This window comes from Coffea arabica, chromosome 7e (assembly GCF_036785885.1).
Source record: "Coffea arabica cultivar ET-39 chromosome 7e, Coffea Arabica ET-39 HiFi, whole genome shotgun sequence".
Classification (NCBI taxonomy): domain Eukaryota; kingdom Viridiplantae; phylum Streptophyta; class Magnoliopsida; order Gentianales; family Rubiaceae; genus Coffea; species Coffea arabica.
The window spans coordinates 8,821,080-8,847,771 of NC_092323.1; the positions used below are offsets into that span (position 1 = coordinate 8,821,080).

Here is a 26,692-nt window from a genome sequence, read left to right on the forward strand (position 1 = left end):
TATACTATTTCCAGCGAAGATAATGTGGAACAAAACAACGACAGATAAGTAGGGAAGTCGAGGAAAACCAAACCTTGGCATCTGCTATATATATATAATCCAACTAGGAAGGCAATATTAGACACGCACAAAAACCAAAATGCTGCAATTTGGTGGAGAGCGCCTGGATAACAGGTCAAAAGACCCTGGTTTCACATTGCTACTAGCAGTAAGATGAAACGAGAAAATTCGACTTTTCCAACAGTAAAAGAAAAACTTCACCATCAAAGACCAAGGTCAGAAACTTTAATCAGCAAACTTGATTTAAACATCCCATAGGAGTATCTACCAGTAGATTTTAACAAATTGACTTCAGCAATTCGTTAATTTCTAACTAGTCTAGAGCTAGAAATGCTGCATGGAGCTCAACATGGTAAAAAGTTAAAAGTCTATCTACAGCAAAGGTGTCATTAAACTTTTTTTACAAATCAAGTTCAATAATAGTTTAAACAGCCTAGTAACGAGCAAAGCTGAACTACAGGAGTCCATGCACAAGAGACTTTCGGCAGAATCCACTTGCTTTCTCCTTCAGATCCACAACCTTTTTATCGATCTCCTCAGCCTTGTTCTTCATTGCTTCCAGCTCAACTTTTTCCGAAAAGATCTTCTTTTGTAAGACACCCAGCTCTTCCTCCTTTCTTGCAATCAACTCAAAGTTTCTAGTCCTTTCTTTCTTCAGGCTAAAATAGTCCCCAAGTATATGTTTAGCATAAGAAATTTCATCTATCTTCTGATGGAGCCACTTGACATCCAGCTTCATGCACTCAAGATCATGAATTAGACGAAGCAAGGTATTGAGCTCAAAAGATGTAATATCAAGAATTCCAGAGTTTTCGAGCTTTTGGTAGATACCACAGACCATTTCAAGGAAGATTCCACGGGTTTTTGGAGACTCCAGAATGGAGTTTTTAGCAATGTCACCATATTTTGCAAAGATAGCCCTAAGTAGGGGTGCGATTTCTTGGTTCACTCTATACTGATGTACTGTCACCAAAGCAGGATCAATTGCTGACTCGACCTCCTCATCATCATGAAAATCATCATTGGACATATGAGCCATCTCAGAAAGGTTAAAACTTGGACATCTGCTTAACTGGCTATTTTTTTTAGCATGGCTGCTTGTTGCAATCTTCTCTGGTACTTCATGGATAGCATTTGATCCCAAATTGGCACCAGTCATGTGCAAATTTTTTTCAGTTGAGTTCCGCTCATTAATGAGCGGAACAAGTGGAAGGAAATTTTCAGGTCTTTCAGTTTGCGAAAGGAGATTTGCAGTAAACTTTTCCACATCTAGCCTGTCCCCGCTGCTGATTGGAGCAGACCATTCTTTGGTTGAAGCAGAACTTCCAGCATTTTTCATGCTTTTACCAATTTCAGCACTGGTACTTGAGTGACTTAATGAGGTAGCTGCAAAAGTAGAGACCTGTACACCATAACACCATCATAAGGTCTGATTACTGAATGCTTCCAGATTTACATATGAAATGAAATCAATGAGGCAATCAAGTGAATAAATCAATTGTTATTAGAATCTTAACAATTTACAGAAGTTACGAGGACAGACAAGGCTGAAGGCCTAATTTCGCGTTACCTGAATTTGATGAGGGAGTTCTGAACTGCATTTTTCTAAAGCTTTTACGTCTCCACCAGCTGGATACAATGTATTGTTTGCCTCTAGCAAAACCCTCTTTGCTGTGACATAAGATTGCTTGGGAGTTCCAATTTGGTGTCGAAGTGGAAAAGTGAGAGAAGCCGTGGAACTAGGACATTCATGAGGGACTGCAAATGAACCTCGAGTTGGATACCTATGCTTTGCAGGCAGAATCACTGTGTCCTATATAGACATATCAACAAATTTAAAGCTCTTATATAAATAGCCAAGACAAGGAACTGAACAAGTTTGTCTATAGTAATACAAAACCTTTAAAATATAATTCATATACTAACGCTTTGCAGGGAAAATTGCTGTGTCCTGTATAGACACGTCAAGCTAAAGCTCTTAAGCCAAGACAAGAAACTGCACAACCTTGTCTATAGTAATACAGAAGCTTCAGTATCTATTTTATATACTCAGGTTCAATGAAAAAAATATCCTTCTTTTTCTTTTTTTTTTGGGTTTTTTTTTGGGGGGGTGGGGGGTGCAATCAAGTCTAAAGCTTTTAAACACATAGCCAACTTAGGATTACAGTGGAAAGGGGATAATAGCTTTCTGAATATGCTTAACAACCTACAACTAATAGTCTTAGGGATGTTAAATAGTCCCACTGCAAGGGAATAATAGCATCATCTGCTTCTTTTAGTCTGTATCTTTTTGTGTAAAAAAAAAAAAAAAGAGTAAAGCAACATACTTGATCCTCTTTATCAGGTATGAAAAGATAAAGTTCCAGAAATACTATGACATTGCAACACTAAAGCAAGAAATCCTGTGCAAAACCATTAAGATTGAAGCGCAATGTTGCAGCGGAACTATTTATCACTGGTTAAAACTATTGAAGTTCCACGAAAGTTGAAATCTTTGCAGAATATAGAAACCAAAAATAGAAGTTATTTCTCCACGAAATTCAAGATGAAGGCCCAAATGGTCTGATTCGTACTACTAAAAGGTTCAATGAATAACTATCAAAGGGGCAATGCAAAGCCTCGTAATCAAAGAGATTACACGATCATAACAAACCCCAGAAAGCCATTGCTTGAATGGAAAAGCAAGAACACCAGCAAATTATGCTGTTAAAAAAAAATTAAGAAAAGCAGTAGATAGAGAATGTGGATTTTGAAACAACCTGATGAGGAGGAAATGAAGGTAGGAAGGGGTCATCCAGTTGCATTTGGTGTAGTCCACCACCACCACCACCAGCAGCAGCCTGAAGGCTCTCTTGAATTAATACTTCTTTTCGTTTTCTTCCTCTCTTAACAGGGCCAGCCATTCCTAATTTCTCTATGCCTTCAGGGCCTCTCTCAAAGCTTTCAAGTTCGACGGAAAAAATCTAAAAGAGAAAATACAGCAAGCAACAATCAGATGCTACTGCTACCGCCAGTAATATACAACTACCAGAGGTACCATTTTGTAGTAACACATAACACCAGACGAGACACGTTTTTGCGCCAGTGCAGGCAGTACCAGAGTCTCGTGCCTGCAGTCTGGCGTGGTTGCATGAGAGATTATTTAAAATATTATTTAAAATAATTACAATAATATTTTTCATGATGTAATACATGTGAGATAAAAATTTAATTAATAAAATAAAAAAATATGTTAAAAATTATGTTTGTAATATAAACAATTCATTTTTTACTATTATTTGGGTATCCAAATACATAGAGTATTATTTAAAATAATTACTGTAGCACTTTTTTTTATGTGATGCATGTGAGATAAAAAATAATAAAAAAAACAAAAAAAATAAATTAAAAAATATATTTATAATACAAATAAAATATTATTTAAAATAAATTTGCAATCCAAACACGCTCAGTTCTAATACACACCGTAATTTTCAAAACAAGTAGTAGTAGTAATAGACAAAACCATTGACAAATAAAAAGAAAAGAAATAGCTATTGATGTAAAAATGTAAAGCCTGCCTCTCCGACTCTCGGTCCCAGAAAGCAAGGCCCAAACATCCTTCCTCAATCCCAAACCTTAAACCCACCAAAAATTTTCTCCGCTCGTCCGCAGTCCTCACTCGAGCTGCTTCTAAAGTCCCTGCAATTTAGCAATTTTAAAGCCATGCTTCCGTAGTCTGTGATTTCTTCACTCCCCATAATAGATTGCTCTGACAATGAGGCATTTTTATTGCCGGCTCATTTCTCAATCTTTCCGGTGCTTACAATTTAATTACACGAAAACCCACGTCCCAAAACCCCCGATTTTGAGTCCCAGATTCTCGAACTTCACGACCGTAGCTGAGCAACCAAAGCCGCCGCCTGCACCGCCGGCTAATGTGTCCGCAATTGTAGATGAACTTTCGGGACTGACGTTGCTTGAGGTTTCGGACTTGACGGAGGTGTTGAGACAGAAATTGGGGATTGAGGAGATGCCGGTGATGGCGGTTATGATGCCCGGAATGGGGTTCAGTGGTGCCGGAGTAGGAGGAGCAAAGGGGAAAGGTGGTGGGCCGGCTGCCGCGGCCGAGGAGAAGAAGGAAAAGACGGCGTTTGATTTGAAACTGGAGGGCGGATTTGATTCTGCGGCGAAGATCAAGATTATTAAGGAAGTGAGAGCGTGCACTGATTTGGGATTGAAGGAAGCTAAGGATTTGGTGGAGAAGGCGCCTACATTGTTGAAAAAGGGAGTAACCAAAGAGGAGGCTGAGAAGATTGTCGAGAAGTTGAAGCAGGTTGGGGCTAAAGTCACGATGGAGTGAGGTAACTGCTTTTGCATTCATGCTTATTCGAGTAAGCTTAGGCAGAGTTTAAGCTATTGGTACAATGGTACTTTGTTCTTATGATTCTGGAATTTAAGTGCTTCTATTCCATTATGATGAATTGGGTGTCTCAATAACTGAATTTGTTGGCAAAACTGGCTGCTTTCATACTTCAGGATCTCGTTTGATATAGATTCTGAATTTGTCATTCGGGCATTTGTAGAATGATGCTATCTTTGCTGTTTTTGTACGGTCTTGTCCAGCTTTTTTCGTAGATAAATAGGTCTTACCCATATGATGAATAAAAGTATGGATTTTGTTGCGTGCGTTGTCTGGAGTCTATCACGTGAATTGCAGTCACACAGAGATCTGCCTGCTTTCATAACTCAAACTTGTTTCAGTTGCTGTTGGGCTTGATAAAGTTTTCGTGTTGTTAATTAGGATGGCCAAAGAAGTCTATATTTCCTTGATTACTTTACGATTGGACTCTCTGATAACTTAATAAGAAGGCAAATGGATAGTGGAGCTGCTATGGCCATATACTTTGATCTGGTCAAATTTTTCCTGACCACAATAGGAATATATAGTTAGACAGACTTCAAGTTACTTTCATTTGGATTTAAGAACTATCCATTTTTTGGACTGAAAATTCAGGAGGACATACTACCTTGTAACTTGTAAGTGGTATTTTAAATGGTGCCTCAGGAAGCACATTGGAATCATTAATGTATTTTGTGTGAAGCTCAATTGCCATGGGGCATCATGGAGGTGGGGTTAGGGCTGTCATTTGAATTTTAATAAGGATGGTCTCTATCTCCTGTACACCCACTCTCCATGTCATGGTAGTAGGAGTAGTGAAGGCGCACACGGTGTGGCATATTTAAGAGTTCAGGGTGTTCATTAAACTCATTATAGATGTTATTTTCTTCCTGACATTCAGAATAATTTGAATTTACAATTACATGTTGTCAAGTGCTTGGATATTTGGAACTTTTTAATGGGTACTGATTTGCATATTACGCTTTTTGTTCAGGATTTTTCCATTTTCAATGCCAGCAGCATAACAACTTTTAGAGGTTCCGCTCTGCAACCTGATTCTGCTGCAGTTGATGTATTAATGAAGTTATTGGTTGATGGGCAACACATATTAGTTTGACCTTTGATCACCGAGAGTAGGGATTTCTGTAACTCCTTTTATTATGATTGAACTCAAAGTGTATGGTAAGCTTGAGTTACATTTGTTACAGCTCTGCAACCGAAGTGAAGTATTTCCATTTGGGGTTAGTTGTTCAAGCTGCAGACAACGCGTAATGTTTTCTTATTATGAAAGTCAACAGATTTAAGAAGTTTCTTCCCATGCGTAATTAGATTGAGTCAAGGTTGTTACATTTTTGAAGTAGCTTTGTATGACCTGAACATCTTCAGTGTTTGTCATGGTGGTCATCCTTCCAGCTTTTATCTTTCTTATGGAATGCTTAAATTTCTGAGAAACTACTTGTATTATAATAATATTAAGCATTTGACATGAGATTTTACAATTATTTTGTTGTTTTTCAGTTACAATTTCCAACACACCTTTTTACATTCTCAGTTACCTTTTTATCTCACATACATCACATCACAAAAAGTGCTACGGTAAAAATATCTCAAATAATTTACAATCCAAACAGAGTTTATTTTGGCAAAACGCACGCTCTGCTGAAGCACTCCGTGGAGGAAGTCGAGCACGCTAATCTTTGAACGAAGGGAATGTAATAGTAAAACTTTTACCATCAATCAGAAAGTAAAACGGAAGAATTATCAGGCTAAAGCTAAACCCAACAAAAGAGAGAAGCCGCCTCAAAAGAGAATTGAAAATGTCGTACAAGGCAAGCAACCAAAGTATATAAAATTCTCAGTAGTGTTAGTTTCCCTCCTCTACTGTTACATCCCAGGTTCAGATTGTATGGTGGCGGAATCAATCATTTATTGATTACTTGTCATTCTCTTCTCTTCTTATATAGGATAGGAATAGACTGGAGCTTCCACGATTTGTGGCTTCCGTATCGTTCTCCGTAATATTTGGGCGTCTTATTCTCTCTTTCTTGTTTGAATTTGATCAATGAAAAGAAATGATAGGAAAAACGCTGTCGTAGCAGAACCAAGAATACTGACGGAGCTTTAATAGCGGAGATGTCGGCGTGGCGGTCGGTGGTGGACTGGCAATGGGAGAACGCCACCGCCGGTGCTCTCGCCGGTCTCGCCACCGTCACTTTCTCTCATCCCCTTGACGTCGTCCGTACCAGATTCCAAGGTTACCTCCCGCCCTTCCTTCCTTCCTGGCCCCATTCTCTCTAGTCTCGTACGTATATGCATTAACTCGAAAAGGAAAAGTAAATAAAATCATCATGACGATTACTTTTTGTTTATTTTCCAAATAGTGCACGACGGGCGAATCTCCAACCTCCCGAGCTACAAGAATACTCCTCACGCTCTCTTCACCATTGCTCGCTCCGAGGTTTGTTTCTTTTTTCAGCATCACGTCTTCTTTTTAGATACCTTCGCTTCAGGATCCCTGATAGATGAGGGGTTCATGGTAACTCATGTAGCAAGTCCTTTTGCTGATATTACTTTTTTTTTATATGAATTTTGAATCAGCTTTTCCTCCTTTTAAAGATTTGAGCTTACTGAAACGTGAAAGTTTACTCTTTTTTTTTTTTTAAATTGAAATTGATGTTATCAATACTCTTGTAACTGGTCAACTTGCAATACGACTTGCTTTTGGTGATTATATACAAATTTGATTTTCTCCTTCTTCTTCATCTTTTGGCAGTATTTCCATTTTTTATTTTTTCCCCTCTTATTGGCTACAGCTCTGGTATCTAATTTCTACGCTTTCTGCCTCAGGGTCTCAGAGGGCTTTATGCCGGCTTTTACCCTGCTGTTCTTGGGTCAACTTTTTCATGGGGTTTGTATTTCTTCTTGTAAGTTTTACTTCTCGGGTCTTTGCTAATATCTTGTAATACACAACGACACCATTGAGTCTGGTTCACTTGGGTAAAGTAATATATTATTTTTTCAAGTTGAAGACGAATGCACACAGTCATTCACCTTTTCTAGTGTATGTTTGCTAGCGTATCATGTTTGGCATTTTCTCCATACTTTTAGTTTCTTCCAGCATAATCTGTTCCTTTTCTGATAAAAGAAAATAAGTATAATAACAATTACTTGTGCAGCAATTGAAGGTTATTGCACTTGGACTTTTTCTCTAATTCCATTCCCGGCTGAATGAGTCTCCAGTTATAAGCTTTGTTTTCCAATTTGGAGATAATTTTCCTGCCTATTCGACATGATATTCTTGTATGCAGCTATAGCAAGGCCAAGCAGAGATATCTAGAAAATAGGCCAGAGCTGAGCCCAGGCCTGCATCTAGCTTCAGCTGCTGAAGCGGGAGCTCTGGTTAGTACTGTACTTAAATGGAATTCTGACTGTTTTAACTGCTGCTTGTGCCAATTTTATTCTGTATAATGCAGTTCCAAAATTGAAATTTGGACATCTATTTCAACCTGTAACAAAAGTGAGGTTGTGCAAGTCTCAGGTTTCTTTGTGCACAAATCCTGTTTGGTTAGTAAAAACAAGACTTCAACTACAGACTCCTCAACAAGTCCGTCCATACTCTGGCTTTCATGGTATGCTCAGCTCTTTCATGGTATTAGATTTTAATTCAGTTGCCTCTGATTTACTATTGGGAATAATTTAAAGTATTCTAATCAGTTTTGGTAAAGGGACTACTATCTATTTCACGTGATATTTGCATACATATCTAATTCCAAATTTTGAACAGATGTATCTGTCTACATTTCCTTTTCACCATGTTTATGAACATTATTCTTGTTTTCTGCTGTGACCAATCTGAGGTTCATGTTTTCCTTCTGATTGTAGATGCTTTAAGGACGATTCTAAAAGAAGAAGGGTGGAAAGCACTTTATAAGGGGCTGGTGCCTAGCCTTTTTCTTGTTAGCCCATCTCTTCTCTCTCTCTCTCTCTCTCTCTCTCTCTCTCTCACACACACACACACACAAAAAAAATGGCAGCTTTGTTCGGTTATTGAATTTATTGGTTTGACTGGCTTCCTTTCATTGTATACTCGTGTAATCAACTGACTGGTCCTGGTTTTGCTTCAGCAGGTTACACATGGAGCTATTCAATTCACTGCATATGAGGAACTTCGTAAAGCTTTCATTCAACTCAAGTCTGAAGGAGGTGAAGGCTCCACTGATGACTCATTGGTGAGTCTTCAGCATATATACCTGTCTGTAAATTGTAATGGGGCGAACCTTTAGGCCCGTTCTCTTTGGCTTAAAATAAGCTAATTTTAGCTTTTTTTGAGCAAAACTAAAAGCTGGATTTGGGCATCCTTATTTGCTTTAAACTAGTGCTTTATGCTTTCCTTAGGCTTAAAAATTCTGATTATGAGAAGCAGGTGTTTTGTTTTATGAGAAAGCCTTGCAGGACTTCACCTGATAAGTTTTGTGTATCTGTTTGATAAACCGAATTCGCTGCTGCTTGTGTGCATTTGGGACATTTGTCTTCTGTAAAAGTTATATCGCTCTTTCTTATCTTTAATACATCCTTTCTGCCCCTAGTTTAAAAGATACAAGTGTGTTGTCAGTGTAAGGATTTAGAGTAAACTCACTAGGACAGAACATGAGAAGTCATAAGTTAGTTTTAGCTTTTTACGCATCTTATGACTGCACTACATTTTTTTCAGTGTTAGCTTTTTAGGTATCTTATGAATGCACTACATTTTTTTCCTCTCATTTTAATGTTAAACTCTCCTGTAGTTGCATACTTGGCCACCTGTGGAAAGTTTCATCTCTCTTTGTTAAGAATTTGAAGGCGAGTTGATTTTGCTTCTTCTACATGTATAACTGTATTATGTTGGTACTTAATTCTCACTTTGCTGTTCTGTTTTAATTGTTAGTAAAAGTTTAAGATGAATTTTCCTATTTTTTGTTTCTCTTTTTGGCTTTGTAGTCCTATTTGGTCTCTTTCCATGTCTACATATCAAATTCCTCTGGCTTGGAAACGCAGAATAATTGCTGATTTGCTCTTCCTTCAGGATTTAGAAGTTTTAGCATTGTATTGTATTTTCTTGACAGGATTCAATTGATTATGCGGCATTAGGGGCTACTTCAAAACTGGCTGCCATTGTTTCAACGTACCCATTTCAGGTAGACAGCTGCACAAACCCTATCTAAAATTTGGTTATGTTGATGTATTTTTATTTTGGAAGCATGTTATATATACTTCTCACAGTATTATAATCCCTTTACTAAGACCTTGTTAACACTGTATTGCAGGTCATTCGATCTCGACTGCAGGTGAGGAACCTAAACATTCACTTGATCTTATCCATATCTTTCATATTCACTCACGAGATGAGGAGAGAGACTGAGCCACTAAGGATGATGCTCTGGGTGGCTTACTGAGAGAAAAAAAAAAATTTAGATAGGGATATACATATGATCTTGTTTCTTCCTGTATTATGGTAGCTAATGGCCAATTTGATTTTTTCTCTTCCTTCTGTAGCAACGGCCGAGTACAGATGGAATTCCAAGATACATGGACAGCTGGCATGTAATGAAACAAACAGCAAGGTGAAAATCAAAATTTTCTCCCAGTCTTGTGGTGATCTTTCTCTCCCTCGTACACACACACGCAAACGCACATGCACATGCACACGCACACGCACAATCACAATCACAATCACAAACACATGGTCCTTGGCATGTTGAAAGTACTGTAGGACATTCTTTGCAAGACCTGGCTGAATGCAACAACGAGAATCATCTGTCAAGTTTGTGCAACAATCTTAGCCAATTTCTACTTTAACAATGGGAAAATTTTCATTACACTTTCTTCACCTTTAGCCTTCCTGTGGAAACTTTAATAGTTTACAATTTGTTTTACCTTCCCCGTTTTCTGTTCACAGGTATGAGGGTCTACGAGGGTTTTACAAGGGTATCACTGCAAATGTGCTAAAAAATGTTCCAGCTGCTTCGATAACATTTATTGTGTATGAGAATGTTCTAAACATGCTAAAACTGGCTAAATGGAAAGATCAATAGCTTAGCTAATTTTTGTAATCAAGAAATCTACATGTCAGTATCAAAACCTTAGGAAAAGAAAAGTTGTAGTTGAAAAAGATGATAGATGGTGTAGTACCCAATGTTACAGCAGAGAGGAGTGAGCTATGAACAGTTGAGGCAAATATCTTGTTCAATTTGTCTGTCGGCTATAATTGATTGAAAGTGTTACATCTCTAGTTTGTTACGTTGTCCAACTTCTGATACTGTCTACCATGTATCTTTTACATGTTCAATTGTCTTGGGTTCTAGCCACGATTTGCACGCATCAAAGATGACCAAGTTCGGATTCCTTATCCATCAAGAGTCTTGTATCTTTTACCTTGTGAAGTTATAGCAGTTAGATATTTGCCAGTTCTATGTTCAGAAATTTCAAAAAAAAAAAAAAAGAAAAAAAGAAAGCCATATACAATCTATTTCTACATTGGTACTTGGAATAATGTAATACATTCCAGTTACTTTTCCCCCACTGTGGGTTATTAGAAAGCAAGATTCCACCGAAAAAGCTCCACGCTGATTGAGGTCTATCTGATTCAGTGTCTTCGCATTTGAACAACAAAATTTCGGCCAAGGTTACAGCTTTCTGTAGACTGTAGAGTCTCTACAAAGCATGACGTATAAAGTCCCATTACTTGGCAGGAAATTTTCGGAGGAAGGATAGAATTTGTTCGGAAACCTCTTGAGCTTTCTCTTGTTGGATGAAATGATGGCCGTCTAGTATGACGACTTCATGGTTGGGTACTAGGCTCTTGAACACATTTCCTTCTATGTACTCCCTGGTGCCAGAATCAAATCCAATATCCTTGTTCCCCACAATCAGCTTTGCTGGAACTGTTATTTTAGACCCTTGCCACGGTGCAAGTAGCTCCCAATTCCTGTCATCACATGATGTTCACAACGGGATTAACAGGACCAGCTACATACTGATACCGGAGCATATAAACTCTTGCTATCTAACAAAATCGAGGTGAATTTCGTGTTCTTGCACATTATTACGCTACAAAAGATTGATCATGGCAACTTAATTGAATGATAGGCTTGTCCAGTCTGGTTAGGGGTGTTTCATTTACTACAGTTGATTCGTGATGGAACTGTGGTTTAGACTTACAGGTCCATAGCTCGGTAGTAATTGAAAGCTCCTGTAAAACCAGACTCTAGGAACTTGTCAGCGATGACCTGAAGTTCATCTTCTGTAATCCAGCGTGGTAAGTATGAAGGGGTTTCTAAATAATCAATAATCTCCATACCAGGAGGAGCTATCAGCTGATCGGTCTTGCTAATGAGATAGAATTTCTTCATCACCGTAAGATAATCATACCTCGCAAATGATCTTTCTGCTCTTCCAGGTTCCTACCATTTCGGATTGGCACTAGTTTTATCAAATATGAAGATATTTGTAGCATAGCCAGGAAACAGAAATCAAGAGTACCTGAAACTGGCAAACGTAGAAATTATCTCCAAACATCTGTTTGAATGAGTCGGTCGTTTTGATGGTTGAAAATCTTGGTGTGAATGGAACCGAGAGAGCAACTATACCTCTAACTCTATTTGGCCTGAGCAGGCTCAACTGCCAAGCAGCCGCAGCTCCCCAGTCTATCCCCACCACAAAGGCCTTGCCAACAAATAATTAAGTCATAGTTTTACAAAACTACAGCTCAGAAAGTAAAGCTCAAAAAATCGTGCAAATTATCAAACAAAAGAATTTACCTGGTCTTGGCCAAAATGATCCAGAAGGCCGATGAGATCGCCAACTATGTGGAAAGCAGTGTAAGAAGAGGGGCTGAGAGGGGAGTCAGTGTCTCCATAGCCTCTCAAGTCAGGTGCAACTACGTGGTAACCATGTTTTGCCAAGAAGTTGATTTGATGGCGCCAGGAATACCATATCTCAGGGAAGCCATGGAGGAGTAAAACAAGTGGCCCTGTTCCTTTTTCAGCTATGTGCATCCATATACCATTTGTCTTGATTCTCTGGTGATTGACATCCGCGATGACGCTCATCATTTTTACCTCACAAAACTTTCAAAATTGATTGCCTGCTATGATGATCGCTTTGTTTGATAATTTATTTTCTGGGTTATTTGGGATTAATCGTCATCAATTGACTATGGACAAAGGCGTAAGCGAAGAGACTTAGTAGGCAAGGTCAAGAATATGCAGTCAGTGTTTTGGTGTCAAACATTTGTTTGCCTGCTTGTCTCAAGCCAGGCATGCAAGGGTGTTCCAGTCAAATACGGGTGAAGAGCTGATTGATAGACTTCTAAACATAATGATGGACCAAGAAAGAAGCTGCTTGAGTATGAACTGACACACTACCAAGGACAAATGATGTTTGAGTTTGAATATTGTCATGAAGGTGTACTCCATTTCATCAAATGTCTAGAAGTATAATCCAGATTTATTTCTCGAGGATTTACATCCATGCAACAGATTCATAGATTGATTTTCAGTATTCCCGACCAAGCCTTGGCTATAATTCTATTGATCCTTTTTTGCAGCGACACCATGTGGCACGAGGTCGAGAACAGGACACCCGGACAAACTCCTCACTCTAACGAGAATTCAGATAGTATATAAGAAATTAAATATCTTCAGAAAATTAATTTGGATTAGATGATGCAATCACCAAAAACACAGCACAGATTGGAGTTCATGACACTGCACGTTGTACTTCTAGCAGCGAGCACAAAATAGGAGTCCGCTCTTCATTTACAAATACCAGGAAAATAGTCAATTCACATTGAATTGTTCTTCGGCACTCCTCCTGGTTGCCAATATTTAGCTTTACTTTTAAGCTGAATTCATCTACCGATGGAATAAGAGCTGATTTGCCTCCTTAAAACAGTTAATGACAGTGAAGAAATTATTATTTTTACACTTTGTCATCATGAAACCACCATCTAGTTTCCTTTGGAGATCTGCCATTTTTACAGTTTCTTACATAACGATCATTGTCTTCTGGTGGTTGCTGCACATACAGGCAACGAAGGATTAATATGCATCTGAGATTTGCAGGTGATTAAAAAATACCTAATCTAGAAGCCGTCAAGGACTAATAGAGGCATACCTTTACAGTTGAACTTGACAGCATTGATAGAATGCTGATACAGACAGAGCTAACAGTCATGGCAGGGGACCATGAGTCATACAGAATATCTGCATTGCACGAGGATATATAAGATATGATTTACTGATTTTCCGAAGGCCAGAGTCACAATGATAAGTATCTAACTGCATGGAAGGCATTACAAGCAAAGGCAATCAAGACGGTCTCACATTGGGCCTTCATTGCTTTCACCAATGTTAACGTCATACATTTTAGGACCAGCTGTGAAGCCAATATTCGCAAGTTGCAGGAAGAAAAAACATAGAGATGCCATTTCATTTAGTTTTGAAAATGTAATTCTCCTAAAAGTGAACTCAAAAATCTAAAATTCCTAATGAGTGTTCTAGTAAGTAAGGAACGAGGTACTCCCACTTCCTCTCTTAATCTGGGCTGAGGATCTCTGACCAGAAACTTAAAAATCCAAGCCATTATAGCTTCAAGCTTCTTGTCATTCACCTTGAGTAATCCAGAGATGAATTCACAGGAGAAGCTTTGATTGTCTCTCCATTCACAAGAAAAAAATCTTAGTTTTAATAGGAAGCCAAATAGCCAATCATATTCTTGTATCCCTATCAAGCAGAGAACAATATCGAGCTAGATGGGGACATGCAATTCCCACTAATGCTATCTCATACTCTCGTTACCCCTTCCTAAAAGAGCAATTTCTACAACATCCAGTGTCAACAATTGGTAATGCAGCTTGTCTGTAAAATGAAAATCCCAATAAATGCTGCATTTCTCAAACCTCATAAGAGGATAAAGAGTCTAAACCTTAACATGCAACGGTCCTCATAATATGCTTTTTGTTAGGACATGCTAAAAATTACAACAAACAACTTTAAGAAACTATAAAAACAAGGACTAAACGGCTTCAATCATATGAGGAATTTTTCCTTCTCTTAAGAGAGAAATAGAGAAACCTATTTTCAGGAAGATTGGAAAGACAAGTGAGGGTACAATTAATACATAGAAGATTTGAAGAAATGGCAATGTTCTCAAAGTAACTGCCATCTCAGTGCGTTCAAATAGTAGTGATTTTTGCACATAATAGAACTATCGCTGTCATTGCATGATGGTGACAATAAATTTAGTGGTGGCGTAACATATAACTCGCACAAATCTTTCCATTTCTTGAGATGCTAAACTTAATTAGACAAAAAGAGTTTTAACAGCAAATGGATTAGATCTCCTGTATTGACATCCACAGAAAAGGCAAATAAGGACAAAGAACACCAACCTAACAATCAAAAGAGCAAAGAAATCTCTGCAGATTAACTGCATCCGGCAAACCTAAGTGGCAAAGATTTTTTATGAAATGTAATATGATTAAGCTTACCTAAACAAATGTGGCCATTGCTATAGATATGAGGGTGCAAAGGAGCCGGGCTCAAAAATATCACCTTGCATCAATCCCAAATTAAAAGAACAAATCAGAATGCCATTCAAAGAAACTTTCGCCAAAATTATATACAGTAACTCCAAAAATTAAAACAAAAAAGAAGAAATACTGTAAAAAGATCCAACCTGGGGCGCTTCCATAGGATAATGTTCTGGAAAATCTACTTGTAGCTGAAATGTTTCATTAGCATATAAAGTTCCAGGAGCTCCATGCACTTCAATGACCCACCTTTTTATCAAATCAACTTACTAAATCAATAGCTAATCACAATCATAAACAACTGCAATGTTACAAAAAGCAGTAATTCATTCATTAAAAATCGATTTAGTATCAATAATTTCCCTGTACGAAATGAACAAATCCCGTATCATATCAACGTCCACCCACCGCCCTCCCCCCCCCCCCCCCCCAAAAAAAAAAAAAGGAATAAAACAATTGTTAGGAGCAAGAAGCAATTGGGCTAAAAAAAGTGAAAGCTGATAAACAAGAAAGCAAAAGAAAACAACCTCTGAAGATTATCGGTGGGCTTGTGCTTAAAACCAGCAGGAGGATTGACCTGCCACTCCACCAGCTCCTTCTGCAACCGGTTGGTCGCTATTTTGCTTAACGCCTAATTCAACAATTACTATTGTCAAGATAATAATCTTTAAATGAATCTAAGAAAGAAAATTCTACATCGGAAAAGAAAAGCTAAAATTTTGTACAGCGCAATTTTGTAAAATTATCCACAAATTCCATATAGAGAGATTGAGAGGAATAAACCTTGCGAGAGGCGGCGGAGGAGCCGGTCATGGCGTCGCAAGATCACCTGATACCTGGCTCGGATAGACAGTAAAAGGCCGACTATTGACGACGAGGAGGATGATTCTACGGAGGAGCACACAAGGAATATGGCCCTGCTGCTGCTAATAATAATAATAATAATAATACGTCCTGTCCCCATTCTTTCTTTTTTGCTTTTATTTCATTTCACCCTGTCTAATTTCTTCTCCAAATAATACTCTACTAATTTCTTCCCCAAATCAAATAAAAAATGTCTTCTTATTTATTTATCTACTACAACTGTAGTTGTACTAGTACAGTATTTTTAAGGACTTTATTCTTTATGTTTTTAAACTGCTAGTGGGATATTTTATAGTAACTAGTAGTACTAATTTTCTTGGTAAATACTGACCTCCTCTCCTCCTACGGTTGATATCATAAATTCTAGTACTAAATTAATGTCGTCAACGGGAGATTTTGAGGTGAACCAGATTTTATCACCCCATTAAGATCGCATCGCATCACCATCTTTATGCTTTTTATTTACCAAATAGTAATACTAGTAATTAAAGAACAAGAATTGGTCCAAAATCGGCCCGGTTTGATGATGATCTAAGTGGGATGTCTTTACCCAAAAAAATAGTACCCCCTTGAGAAAGTGGGATGTTGCCAATAGTTCCCAAAATCAGCAAAATTCATTCTATCTTGAAAAATAAATTAGGTGTAAACCACCCAGTCTAAAACTAACAAAGAAGTAGCACACAAAAAGTAATAGAAAGTTCCTTTTCTTTTTAGTGTAGAAAGTTGACGGGAGTCCTTGACATCTTCCCTTCAATCCAAGATGCCGGGCCGAGACAGGAAAACCCTTTATTGTCATTTTCCTCTCAATTATTGGTTTCTAAATCAAATACAACAGCTCATCTATATTACTACTATGAGGACGGTCATCTCGGCCCGGTCACTCTAAAGAAAGGACTAGGGCTTCCTGTATTTCCAGTCATCTCGGCCCGAGGTTGTATGAACTCGGCTTTCCAGTGAAATGTCGAGTCCTCACACGTCTACAGTCATCTCAGCTCGTCATTGCGCGAATTCCGTCAAGGCCAGTTCTTCGCCCCTCAGCGTCTCGACTAATGAACTGTTCCTGACAACTAACACCTTATTGAAAAACCCCAACGTCTATATGACAGAAAGACATAACGTTTGACAAGACTTGACCACTGCTATATCTTGTCAACACAGACATGACACACAGGCGGTTAGATCTTAGGAAATTAAAGTCCACTATCCTTCCCTCCTATTGGCCTTCTATAAATACCATTCCCTCCTAAATAAAGGGAGAGGACTCTCTACTATTTTCATTCCCATTATTCATTTCCCACAAAACTAACTTAATCATTGAAAGTACTCCGAGGGAAAAAAGCGCCGTCTAGTGTGTTTATCAGGAAAAGTACAGCACAAAATCAACTCGCTTAAGAAGATGACGTATTAGGTTAGCTCGGCTTGCCCATCCAGAAATAACCTTTTCATGCTACATATTTACAACAAACGGAAAAGGAAAAAATTTGAATCCCTAAACAGGAAAACGATTGTCATTTTCCGGTCAATTATTAGTTTTTATCCAAAGGAATACACTATTGCACACTGCTGCAGAGAGAGATTTGAATCCTTAATCTATAGTCAGAATTGCCCCTCAGCTCACGTAATGCGAGTCGGTTTCCTAAATTCTAGTCACCGGTCTTCGTTTCTAACCGACGCCAAGTTCATTGCATAGTTTCTCACTGGTCCAAAGTAAACGACATGTTTCCTTGCGAGGCACCATCAAAGTATCGAGTGGCTTCGTAAGCACGATATCTTCCCCTGGAATAGTTTTCTGTATTTGGCTCTTCTCAGGCCTGTCAATCTGCATTTTTCGTCGACCAAGTCGGCAAAAAGACTCGAGATCTACTTCTAGAAAACAATTTGTCAAACGAACAAAGGGAAAAATATGTCAAAAGTGATCTAAAGCAAACACTTTATTAGCTATTTGCTTTGGACGCTGTCAATAGGAAGGAATCAGATTACCCACTGACGTATCCTCCAAGGTAATTAACTTGCTAGGACAGGATTTCAGTTTCAACACAAGGAGGATTAAGCATATCCTTTGCATCATTTCAATTTTATGACTGCCCCCACCAAGAAAACTAGACTCTGGAAAGCATCTAGCGGTTGCAGAATCAAAGTTCATGCCTATTCCGATCTTGACCTGTCTTAAATCAGTAAATAATCAATAAACAATGATGATAAGTTACTCATTATGTGAGAATTAAGACCGCATTTAGGTACTGGATCATGGTTAATCATCGTCCCTACAAAACATGTTAGTCATGGTATGTTCTTGTACAGCAAGCGAACGGTAGAAATGGCATTCTCACTGAGACTGGAAGACAAATGAACAACCAACAGTATACGGTATGGTCATCACAATCTTTTAAGGATGGCCCAAGTTACTTTGCACAAAAATTCTGCACATTGAAGGATGGCTTAAGTTACTTGCACATACTTTTAGGAACAACATGTCATTGAAGTCTCAATTTCTCAGCCTGTAATCTGTAATCTACGACCTGTGGTATGAATTTTCTAATGCAATCTTATTCTCAATTTTGTGTCAAAAACTAAAAGTCGTACCCTGAGCTGAAAAATTGGACACTTGCAGTCATCAGTTTATTTCCTTAATTTTGAGAAAAGAGGCTCGATGGAAGAACTTTGTACGGGTTGAGTATACCATTGGGGTCAAGCAGCTTCTTGATGGAAGCCATTACTTGCACCTGTCAGCACAATAATTTGTTTTAGATTCTTGTATGGATAGAAAGTAGTAATCGGGGGAAAAATAAAAAATCAGTGAAGGATCGGAGTGTGTAAAGGAAGGAGAAAGTATTTGAACCTGTAAATCGCATTGGAAAACAAAGGCACGAGTAGGATCAAGCAGAAAGACACAGACAGATAATAGAATGATTATCATCGAGACAAGATGTGTCAGGTAACAGTTCGAATACACAATAATCAAAGTCTATCATCAGCCTTACAGTTTCAGGTGACTTGCTGTAGTGTATTTTAGCAGCTTTCATCAATCCAAGACCATGCTCAGCACTAATACTCCCACGGTTCTTTGATGTCCATTCATACACGAAGGGCTCAATTTTTGCCAAAATCTGAAATATGTGTGATCATCTTAGTGAGGTAACTACAATTCAGAATCAAGGGAACCTCACAGAGAGAGCAGGAACAAGCACACTACATTATCATCATACGCTGGAGCTGAGATATTTAGATGTAAGTTTCCATCCCCAAGGTGACCATATGCCACTACTTTGGCTGCAGGACCTAGAGATTAACATGCAAGTGTGAAAAGTTGTCAGAAACATTTAATACCTTACTGACAGTCAAGTCCAAATGTAATGTTATACCTAAGAAGTCAGAACTCAATAAGTGAAACTTAATCAGCCAAGTAAAGTAGGATCTTCAAGTTGAAATGAAGCTTGGCTTCCATGATAAGTTATGAGAAATAACTACTGAAGCTATGTATCCATTGGATGAATCCCATCCAGAAGATTGTTCCACCTTCAAGGTATCACCATGAAAGAGAACAGCATTCTTACTGTTCAATAAAACAAAGAAAAAGTAATGAATTTCATTATTACCAATTTGCACTCGCATTTCCTCAACAAGATCATACATCTTTTCAAGAGGCAGTGACAAATCATATTTGTACACAGCCCCTGCTTTCATGAGAGCTTCAGGTAAACCCTGTAACCAAGAAGCTGCATATTAGCAAGTTTCATGTATAGACAAAACGCCTCATGTAATTTAAAGATACTTCATGCTATTAAACAGATCACTCGGAAATCAATATTTTAGGTAATAGTTGCATTCTTTTATACTGTTTAAAAATTATAAATTAAAGGAAATTTCATAGTTATTTGCTCCAATGCAAAACGTTCTCGTGATTTTAGCAATAAGTCAATCCATTTAATCTGACTCCTACTATAATTCTGACATCCAAAAAACTATTATCAAGATATAGAACAAGGAGATATTCTAATTTATTACAGAACAAAATGTTATTCTCAATTTCAGAGAGAGATACTGAAACATCAGGAGAAATTCAGTAGAGCAGATGAAGCACCACATCAGAGCTGAGATGCCTATGCAAATAAAATAATATCAAATACCCGAGCGTAAGTTCCCAATTCCAAAGAACTCTCCAAAGTAATATTGGTGACTTTGATGATACGACAAAATGAGGATGCATGGTAATAACCTCACGAATATGCCAAAATGAGGATGCTTGATTGATATCTTGAGCAAGAACTCCATTGGCTACCAAACCACTTTCCACTGAATGAAGAAGGAAGGCCTCAAGGTTCTCCCTGGAGACATCAAGATAGAATGTTTAGAACCAAAAGAAGCAGCAAATCATCATTCCAGGCATATTTATTTGATAAACCTTAAGTTTTCTGATATAGAACGTTGGACATTTGTTCAAACAAAGAGCATTATTCATTAACTTCAAAGGTGGCTGTTGTCCAAGAGGTTTTAACTCCTTTCAAACTATAAGCAAAAAGCAACTAGGAAATAGAATGGTAAATAGCTGGCCAAGCTGGTTGTACTGATGCCTATGGTTGCCCAAGCAAGTTTGAACAATAACAGTTTACATAAAATTAAGAACCTTCTTACATCTAGGAGATCATTTGCTAAGTTTTATTATTCAAACTGAACTAAGCTAAGCTTGCCCCCGCCAAAAAAAAAAAAAAGGTCCTAACTAGCTCGTTGATAGAAACTAAAACATCCCAAACAGAAAGAAAGAGCTTCTGTTCATCAGATTCATGTCATGCCACAGAAAGAAAGTGTGTCCCTAGTGTAAGAAGTATTTTTTTCAGAAGTTTTTTCTTCAGGTAAAATATTTCATCAGTGTATCCCCTCTATTTCCTTGTTAAACAAGAAACTGCTTTGAAACCTGTAAAGGGAAGAGGTTGTCAATTGTAACAAGACCTATTCAACTATTTTGTCCGATTCCCATTCGGTGACTTTCTTCGAGTCCTTCAATTTAGACGACAACAAAATTTTAAGGATGGCATGTAGCAAATAATTTACTTGTCAAAAGTTTCGTTGCTTCCAGTTGTCTCAATCAGAATATAGAAGTTGTGTATTGAGGGAGGTAAAGGATTGCGAACACCATCCAAATGTTTCAGAACCTGTCGCATGTAACATATAAGCATGGTGATGGAAATTAACAGCATATTATTCACACAAAGTACAAGACACTATGCATACATAATCTAATGTCGCTCACATGTAACTTAGCTGAGTATATTATACTGAGATAAAGTTAAAAAACATTAAGCACAAATTACATGAATATACTTCCACTTGCATAAGTGTACCAGAACTCAAGGGGCAATGCCCTGAGATCAATGCAGGTGAAATCCTGCCCGTATTTATCTTTTATCACTTCTCGTCCGTGATTTTCAGTTCCCAAAAAAGTTGTGGAACTAACCTTCATACAACACAAGAAATCAAAGCCTCGTAGAATTGAGGGAATTTCGCATCGACTGACAACCAAAAACTTTGTGGAAATTAGGGTATTCCACCAAAACCCCAAAAAATTAATAATAATAAGATCCCCACCAAAACCCCAAGCCGAAAAAACAAAATCTAAGTCAGGCAAAACTGGTGGCAGCACATAGAAAATGTCTTTTTTGCTATCTTTTGTCCTAGTTACTGTGAGTTAATATATACTTTCACGGGGTCAGAACACATGAACTTAATAGCTTCATGCGGACAAATATCCATAAATTACAAAGTTTTGGATGATATCAGAGCTAAATAAGATTTACTTCAGTCCACTTCCTTACAGCTTTTGCCTTTAAATCAAACAGACACCTCATGTAATATATCAACAATTCTTGAAATTTAGTACTAACCATCTACTCTGCATGTGCCTCTCTAGGGGTGGAGCAAAATAAGAGTTTTCTTCATGATTACATGCATTGCACAAGCATGAAAAAGATCACCATCATTGTCATCAATTAAAGTTCATGAAATTAAAGGCAAATGTACGTCAATTCATCAGAAAGATAAAAGGCCATAGAGAAAACTAACCAAACTCATTGCATCAGAATCAAGAAACTCAAATGCAGAAAGAATTCCTCCAAGCTTCTTTTTTGCTTCCAACAGAAGTTTCTGGAGCCAAGAATAGGATGTACAAAAAAATAAATCAAAAATTATTTTCCCAACTTTTTATCTAAGTATCATTAAATGGAAGAAAAGTATACAGTCATGATAACCTCACCACTACATATAGTTGGGAATTTCACACTCGACATTTTAAGTGTGGATGCTGGTGTTCCAAATGTGAATGTAGCAAAAGACAAAGGGCTTTTTTCCAAGAAAAATAAAAATCATAACGAAAGGAGTCTCTTAGCCTCTCATGATGTATATTACCTGGCAGCTGGTGTAATCTTCGCAAGCAAGAAAAGCTATATTGACAGATGACAACTTTGGAGGGGTAAGAATTGAAACCTTTGTAACAATTCCCAAAGATCCTTCACTTCCTAAAGACGCATACAGGTTGTTGAAGAAGGTAAACATAAAATTTCATTGATAAAGAGACAAAACCATCAACGAATAAGTAAAAAATTATCTCTTTTCACCTATAAATAGGTGCTTAAGGTCATATCCAGTATTGTCTTTTCTTAAAGTCCCAAGCATGTCGAGCACAGTACCATTTGCCAAAACTGCTTCAAGACCTGAAAGAAATATTTTAGATCAATGTTTTAGACTAACCACCTTTCTCAAAAGGAAAGTAAAAATTCTTAATTATCTTCAATAAAGGAAGATGATTCATCTTGATGCTGCCTAGAAAAATAATTTCCCAGTAATAGTACAGTACCCTGAAACTGCTTTCAATAAACAGAGGCATTATCCAGCCGAGCAACACTGATCACTATGCAACATGAATAAATATGTACTTGTGATTACCTGTTCCTACTTACTCACATGCTAAATCTAATTCATGTATAATGTACAAAGTCAAGTGGAATATCAGTTCAAATTTTACTCAGATGCTACCAGCAAAATCTACATTAGACAACTTAGGAATAACAGGGACCTTTTCAATTTAAACTTAAACTCCAAATGAGGCTACTGGCAGCAGATATCAGCATTATACATCAATTACAATTCAAGACATCAAAAGCAAATTCTATGCATAAGAGTGGTATCAGTATTGAACTGGAAAAGCATACCGAATATCAGTGCATAAAACAGTTAAGAACATGAAAACGAGGAACAATGCTCACCAAGTACACTGCCATGTAGTGAACCATACCGCAGAAGACGTAGCCCACCAGCATTAGTTGATACATTTCCTCCAATTTGACAGCTACCTTTGGCTCCTAAATCTAGTGGCATAATAAATCTGAAAAGGAACCAAAACTTCACTAATACAGCTAGATGTGTAAAGAAATACTCAATTACATATTTCAAGGCATGATCATGAAATTTGAGGTCGCCAAAAGCTTGAAACAGAATTAAAATCAGAAAAAGATCTGTTAAATGAAAAATATATGAACAAAACTTCTCCACTCCTCATAAAGCAAAATTTTGATCAGGCAAAAATAGAATAGAAGAAATTCTTTCGTGCATACAATCTTTGAACACTAAGTACTTGTTCAACAGAGGTGACTGAAGTAATTTGGTGAGCTGGTGAATACACCAGGAACCCTAAGGTAGCAACATTACTATAGCAGAACCGTTTTACAACCACCAAAAAAAAAATTCCACAGAATTATCACATCGACTCAGGACTACAAGTGAAAATGGCATAATAGGACATCACAGTCATCATCAACTAACCATCTGTTATATTGAGTATTCTATGTTCTTTGCAGTCTCAGAGAAGAATTATGACAAAGTAGTGAATTTTTACCCTTCATCATCTAGGAAAGAAATCAAGTTTTCCAATATGCATCCTGCTTCACAAACCAGGACACCACTGACCTGGAAAAGACAACAAAAGGAAAGACAATGGAACTCATCTCAGCAATTTGAGTTTACAACTGACATGATAATTTCTAATTTTTAATTTCTAACCCAAGTTTGAAGTGCAGGGAAATGAAAATTAGCAAAGCCAAACTAACACTCTAAAGAATGAAAACTCTGATAAAGAAAAGACAGTCTATTCCATTTCTACAACATCCTTTCAAAATCAAAATGCACAACATAGGCTGTGTATGTTAATAACAAAAGCCAGGCAAAATGCCTCAGTTGAATATCTGGCATGAAAGCAAAAATTTGAAATATAGATCAGTGAACTTACTATTACCTTGTCAAAAGAAAGGATGTTCCTCATTAAACCAACATTGATGATCACCTGTGAAGTTTCAACATGAGACAAGTAAGCCAGGTGCCTGAGAATTTGAAGGTTTGGGAAATGCAACATGTGGAAGCCACTAGATTTTCCACAAGCAGTAAATGTATTCCTGAATGCTTTTTTAGATAGGTGTCTCTAGACCATTAGTTCCAAGTTGGTTTGACCACAAATGAATCCTTTTAGGACCCCAAAACTTGTAAAGACTGAACTATGATTAGATTGGCTGTGATAATATCTGATAGATCAAAACATTATCAGGATACTAGTTTCTTCATTCTACTATGAATTCAAAATTAAATGACTCAACACTCAACAAAGAACAACCTTACTCCAAGTAATCCCCTGATCATTTAGTGATCAAACTTTTCAAATAGTATTAATTTTGTAATTTAACAAGTCTACCGTGCTTAAACTGCCAGCAGAAATCTACATGTCACCACAAAATCGATGCTTACATCCGACACCTTGTATTCCAATTAAAGTCTCTCCTCCTTGAAGCAATAATAAGATGTAGAAATAAATCAATACCCTTTTCATCAACAATATACATTCTCCAAGCACAACACAAATTATGCTCCAATTAACTGCATTAAGAACATATTTACTACAGAATTCATCTTAGATAAACTGAAAGATTCAACGCACTATAAATTAATGAGTTATGATATATACCTCATCAAAAACAGGTACACTTCCACCCACAAGACCTGTGTTTCCACCTTGGGGAACAACAGCCAAGCACCTGGAATTACAGTATTTAAGAATCTGTGAAACCTGCATAAACCATGTGGGCACAACAGACGATTACGCTTGACTTCTTTGGGTAAAAAAAAAAAAAAACCCAATGTCTTAAATAAACAATAAAAAAAAGTTATATACTTCTTCAGTGTTCTTAGGCTGAAGCAGCAGCTTGCTCGAGCCTCTGTACTTGCCCATCCAATCAGTATTTGCAGCATCCAGTGCCAATGCATCCTGAACAACACCTCTCTCCCCTAATATGGTCTTGAAATAGCTGATATCATCAGGGCTAATGCTAGAAAACAAGGGATTTCTGTGCACTGTTGTGGCCACTGAATAAAAATATTTCCCCTGTTTGCTTTTACAGCTATTGTTCCAATTAACCGCTGTCGTTAGCATACAAATAAAACACCAATTATCGACTTAATAAGACAATCTGCATTTGTTTTGTCTACAACATAGGCAGGGCGTAGAAATTGATAATCTATTGATCTCCAGATAAGCTACGACTTATTAGCAAGAAAAAAGTCTTTAAATTTATATACCCCTCAAAGCAGTATAATTTCTTTTGTCTTAAATTTTCCTAATCTGAATTACTGAAATTCAATAACAACCAACTTGCTCCATCTTTGCTATTCATTGCTACAGTAGAAATAAAGACTATTATATAAGAGCACTTACCAATAAAATGGGATAGGGAAAAAAACAGCATTCTGATACTAGCGGGTGTGTGTGATCATAGTTGATAATTGTGCACGTAAGTTTGGTACCTGAAGCGAACCTGCTAGAGAATTTGAGCAGACGGTCAGCAGCTCTCCATTTCTCCATCTCGTAGAGAATTTGATGACTATTGAGGGCCGAGCTATTTCATGATAGTGTCAGATTACTGGGCTATTAAGGGAGTTTTAGGACCAGTTTGGGCAAAGAAATATAGAAGAGACAAGTATTTGGATAAACTGGAGGCTAACTTTGTTTTTTTTTTTTCGTAGGAGAGGCTGACTTTGTTGAAAGCTTCAGACTCGTTGCCATGCCACTTCTATCCTGTCCTTTCTCTTGTGGTGCATGCGTCTTGTTCTCAACTATTTCTAATTGTGTAAAAATTAATTTTAAAAACTTAAAATAAAAAAAATAAAAACTTGTTTCTGATTTTCAGCTTTTTATGTCCAAAAAATTCAAAATCAATATAAAATATAATTGAAAATATAATAAAATAAATTTTTAAAAATCAAATCTTAAAAGTCATTTTGTGATTAAAGTCCATACTTCGACAATGTGCAGTTGCACTCAGTGCTGGTAAAAATAAATTGCATGTTTCATTCTCTTTTTACTTATTCCAATATATGTCTTATTACCATTTTATTTGAAACTCCAAAAAATACAAAAGAGACAATCACCCTTTGGTCATATGTCTGGCTTTTATTTTTAACTAATTCCATCCAAATTAGGTACTGGGAAAAAAATTTAAAGTTCAATTTAGGAGAGAAAATGAAAAGAAATCAAGATTTTCACATTGTCTTGTTTGTCGAAAAATTGGGGGAAAAAAATTCATTATGAATGAATAGACAATATGCATCTAAGGTACTTAACTTCCAATTTTTTTTGGGGGGGGGGGGGGGGGGGGGGAGGGGTGTAAATAGATTGGGTGATATAGGAGAAAGCAGTCTAAATAAGAGATCATCACCTCAAGAGCTCCCACTTAAAAAAAAAAAAAAAAGTGTTCCAATTTGAATTATTTAATTGTTCATTTTAC

General features: G+C 37.3%; 6 protein-coding genes across 19 annotated transcripts; 2 read left to right on the top strand and 4 right to left on the bottom strand.

The window, feature by feature from the left end:
- Positions 1-379: 379 nt before the first annotated feature.
- LOC140011196 (uncharacterized) lies at positions 380-3,050 on the bottom strand. Its single transcript, XM_072059869.1, has 3 exons — positions 2,820-3,050; positions 1,631-1,873; positions 380-1,462 (listed from the first exon to the last, which is right to left on the bottom strand). The coding sequence occupies exons 1-3, from the start codon at positions 2,961-2,963 to the stop codon at positions 515-517; spliced, it is 1,335 nt and encodes a 444-aa protein (XP_071915970.1). The 5' UTR covers positions 2,964-3,050; the 3' UTR covers positions 380-514.
- Positions 3,051-3,589: 539 nt separating this feature from the next.
- LOC113701998 (uncharacterized) lies at positions 3,590-5,943 on the top strand. The gene is made up of 2 exons (XM_072059870.1): positions 3,590-4,403; positions 5,436-5,943. The coding sequence occupies exon 1, from the start codon at positions 3,818-3,820 to the stop codon at positions 4,400-4,402; it is 585 nt and encodes a 194-aa protein (XP_071915971.1). The 5' UTR covers positions 3,590-3,817; the 3' UTR covers position 4,403; positions 5,436-5,943.
- Positions 5,944-6,260: 317 nt separating this feature from the next.
- LOC113701335 (folate transporter 1, chloroplastic) lies at positions 6,261-10,717 on the top strand. Of its 2 annotated transcripts, none has more exons than XM_072060442.1 (11): positions 6,261-6,695; positions 6,823-6,899; positions 7,289-7,365; positions 7,750-7,840; positions 7,980-8,070; positions 8,324-8,397; positions 8,566-8,670; positions 9,544-9,615; positions 9,745-9,765; positions 9,974-10,041; positions 10,377-10,717. In XM_072060442.1, exons 1-11 carry the CDS (start codon positions 6,575-6,577, stop codon positions 10,510-10,512), a joined length of 933 nt encoding a protein of 310 aa, XP_071916543.1. In that variant the 5' UTR covers positions 6,261-6,574; the 3' UTR covers positions 10,513-10,717. The 2 variants fall into 2 exon arrangements, with proteins under 2 accessions (XP_071916543.1, XP_027077736.2); XM_027221935.2 differs by having other exon boundaries at positions 8,569-8,670.
- A 206-nt stretch (positions 10,718-10,923) lies between these two features.
- LOC113701999 (epoxide hydrolase 1-like) lies at positions 10,924-12,967 on the bottom strand. Its single transcript, XM_072060441.1, has 4 exons — positions 12,238-12,967; positions 11,960-12,142; positions 11,639-11,880; positions 10,924-11,405 (listed from the first exon to the last, which is right to left on the bottom strand). Exons 1-4 carry the CDS (start codon positions 12,529-12,531, stop codon positions 11,159-11,161), a joined length of 966 nt encoding a protein of 321 aa, XP_071916542.1. The 5' UTR covers positions 12,532-12,967; the 3' UTR covers positions 10,924-11,158.
- A 148-nt stretch (positions 12,968-13,115) lies between these two features.
- LOC113700395 (probable ubiquitin-conjugating enzyme E2 16) lies at positions 13,116-16,006 on the bottom strand. The gene is made up of 6 exons (XM_027220832.2): positions 15,795-16,006; positions 15,539-15,642; positions 15,158-15,260; positions 14,970-15,033; positions 13,595-13,683; positions 13,116-13,495 (listed from the first exon to the last, which is right to left on the bottom strand). The coding sequence occupies exons 1-6, from the start codon at positions 15,822-15,824 to the stop codon at positions 13,400-13,402; spliced, it is 486 nt and encodes a 161-aa protein (XP_027076633.1). The 5' UTR covers positions 15,825-16,006; the 3' UTR covers positions 13,116-13,399.
- Positions 16,007-17,263: 1,257 nt separating this feature from the next.
- Positions 17,264-25,999, bottom strand: LOC113702246 (D-2-hydroxyglutarate dehydrogenase, mitochondrial-like). 13 transcript variants are annotated; one of them, XR_011818658.1, is made up of 17 exons: positions 25,713-25,994; positions 25,084-25,328; positions 24,877-24,978; positions 24,151-24,204; positions 23,761-23,831; positions 23,132-23,250; positions 22,484-22,579; positions 22,275-22,384; positions 21,933-22,013; positions 20,925-21,025; positions 20,092-20,200; positions 19,472-19,577; positions 19,069-19,154; positions 18,857-18,982; positions 18,459-18,598; positions 17,860-18,036; positions 17,264-17,741 (listed from the first exon to the last, which is right to left on the bottom strand). XR_011818658.1 is itself a non-coding variant. In XM_072060433.1 (16 exons), exons 1-15 carry the CDS (start codon positions 25,768-25,770, stop codon positions 18,503-18,505), a joined length of 1,560 nt encoding a protein of 519 aa, XP_071916534.1. In that variant the 5' UTR covers positions 25,771-25,994; the 3' UTR covers positions 17,264-18,036; positions 18,459-18,502. The 13 variants fall into 13 exon arrangements, 11 of the variants coding, with proteins under 11 accessions (XP_071916534.1, XP_071916535.1, XP_071916536.1 ...); XR_011818657.1 differs by having other exon boundaries at positions 17,856-18,036; XM_072060433.1 differs by having other exon boundaries at positions 17,264-18,036.
- Positions 26,000-26,692: the final 693 nt, after the last annotated feature.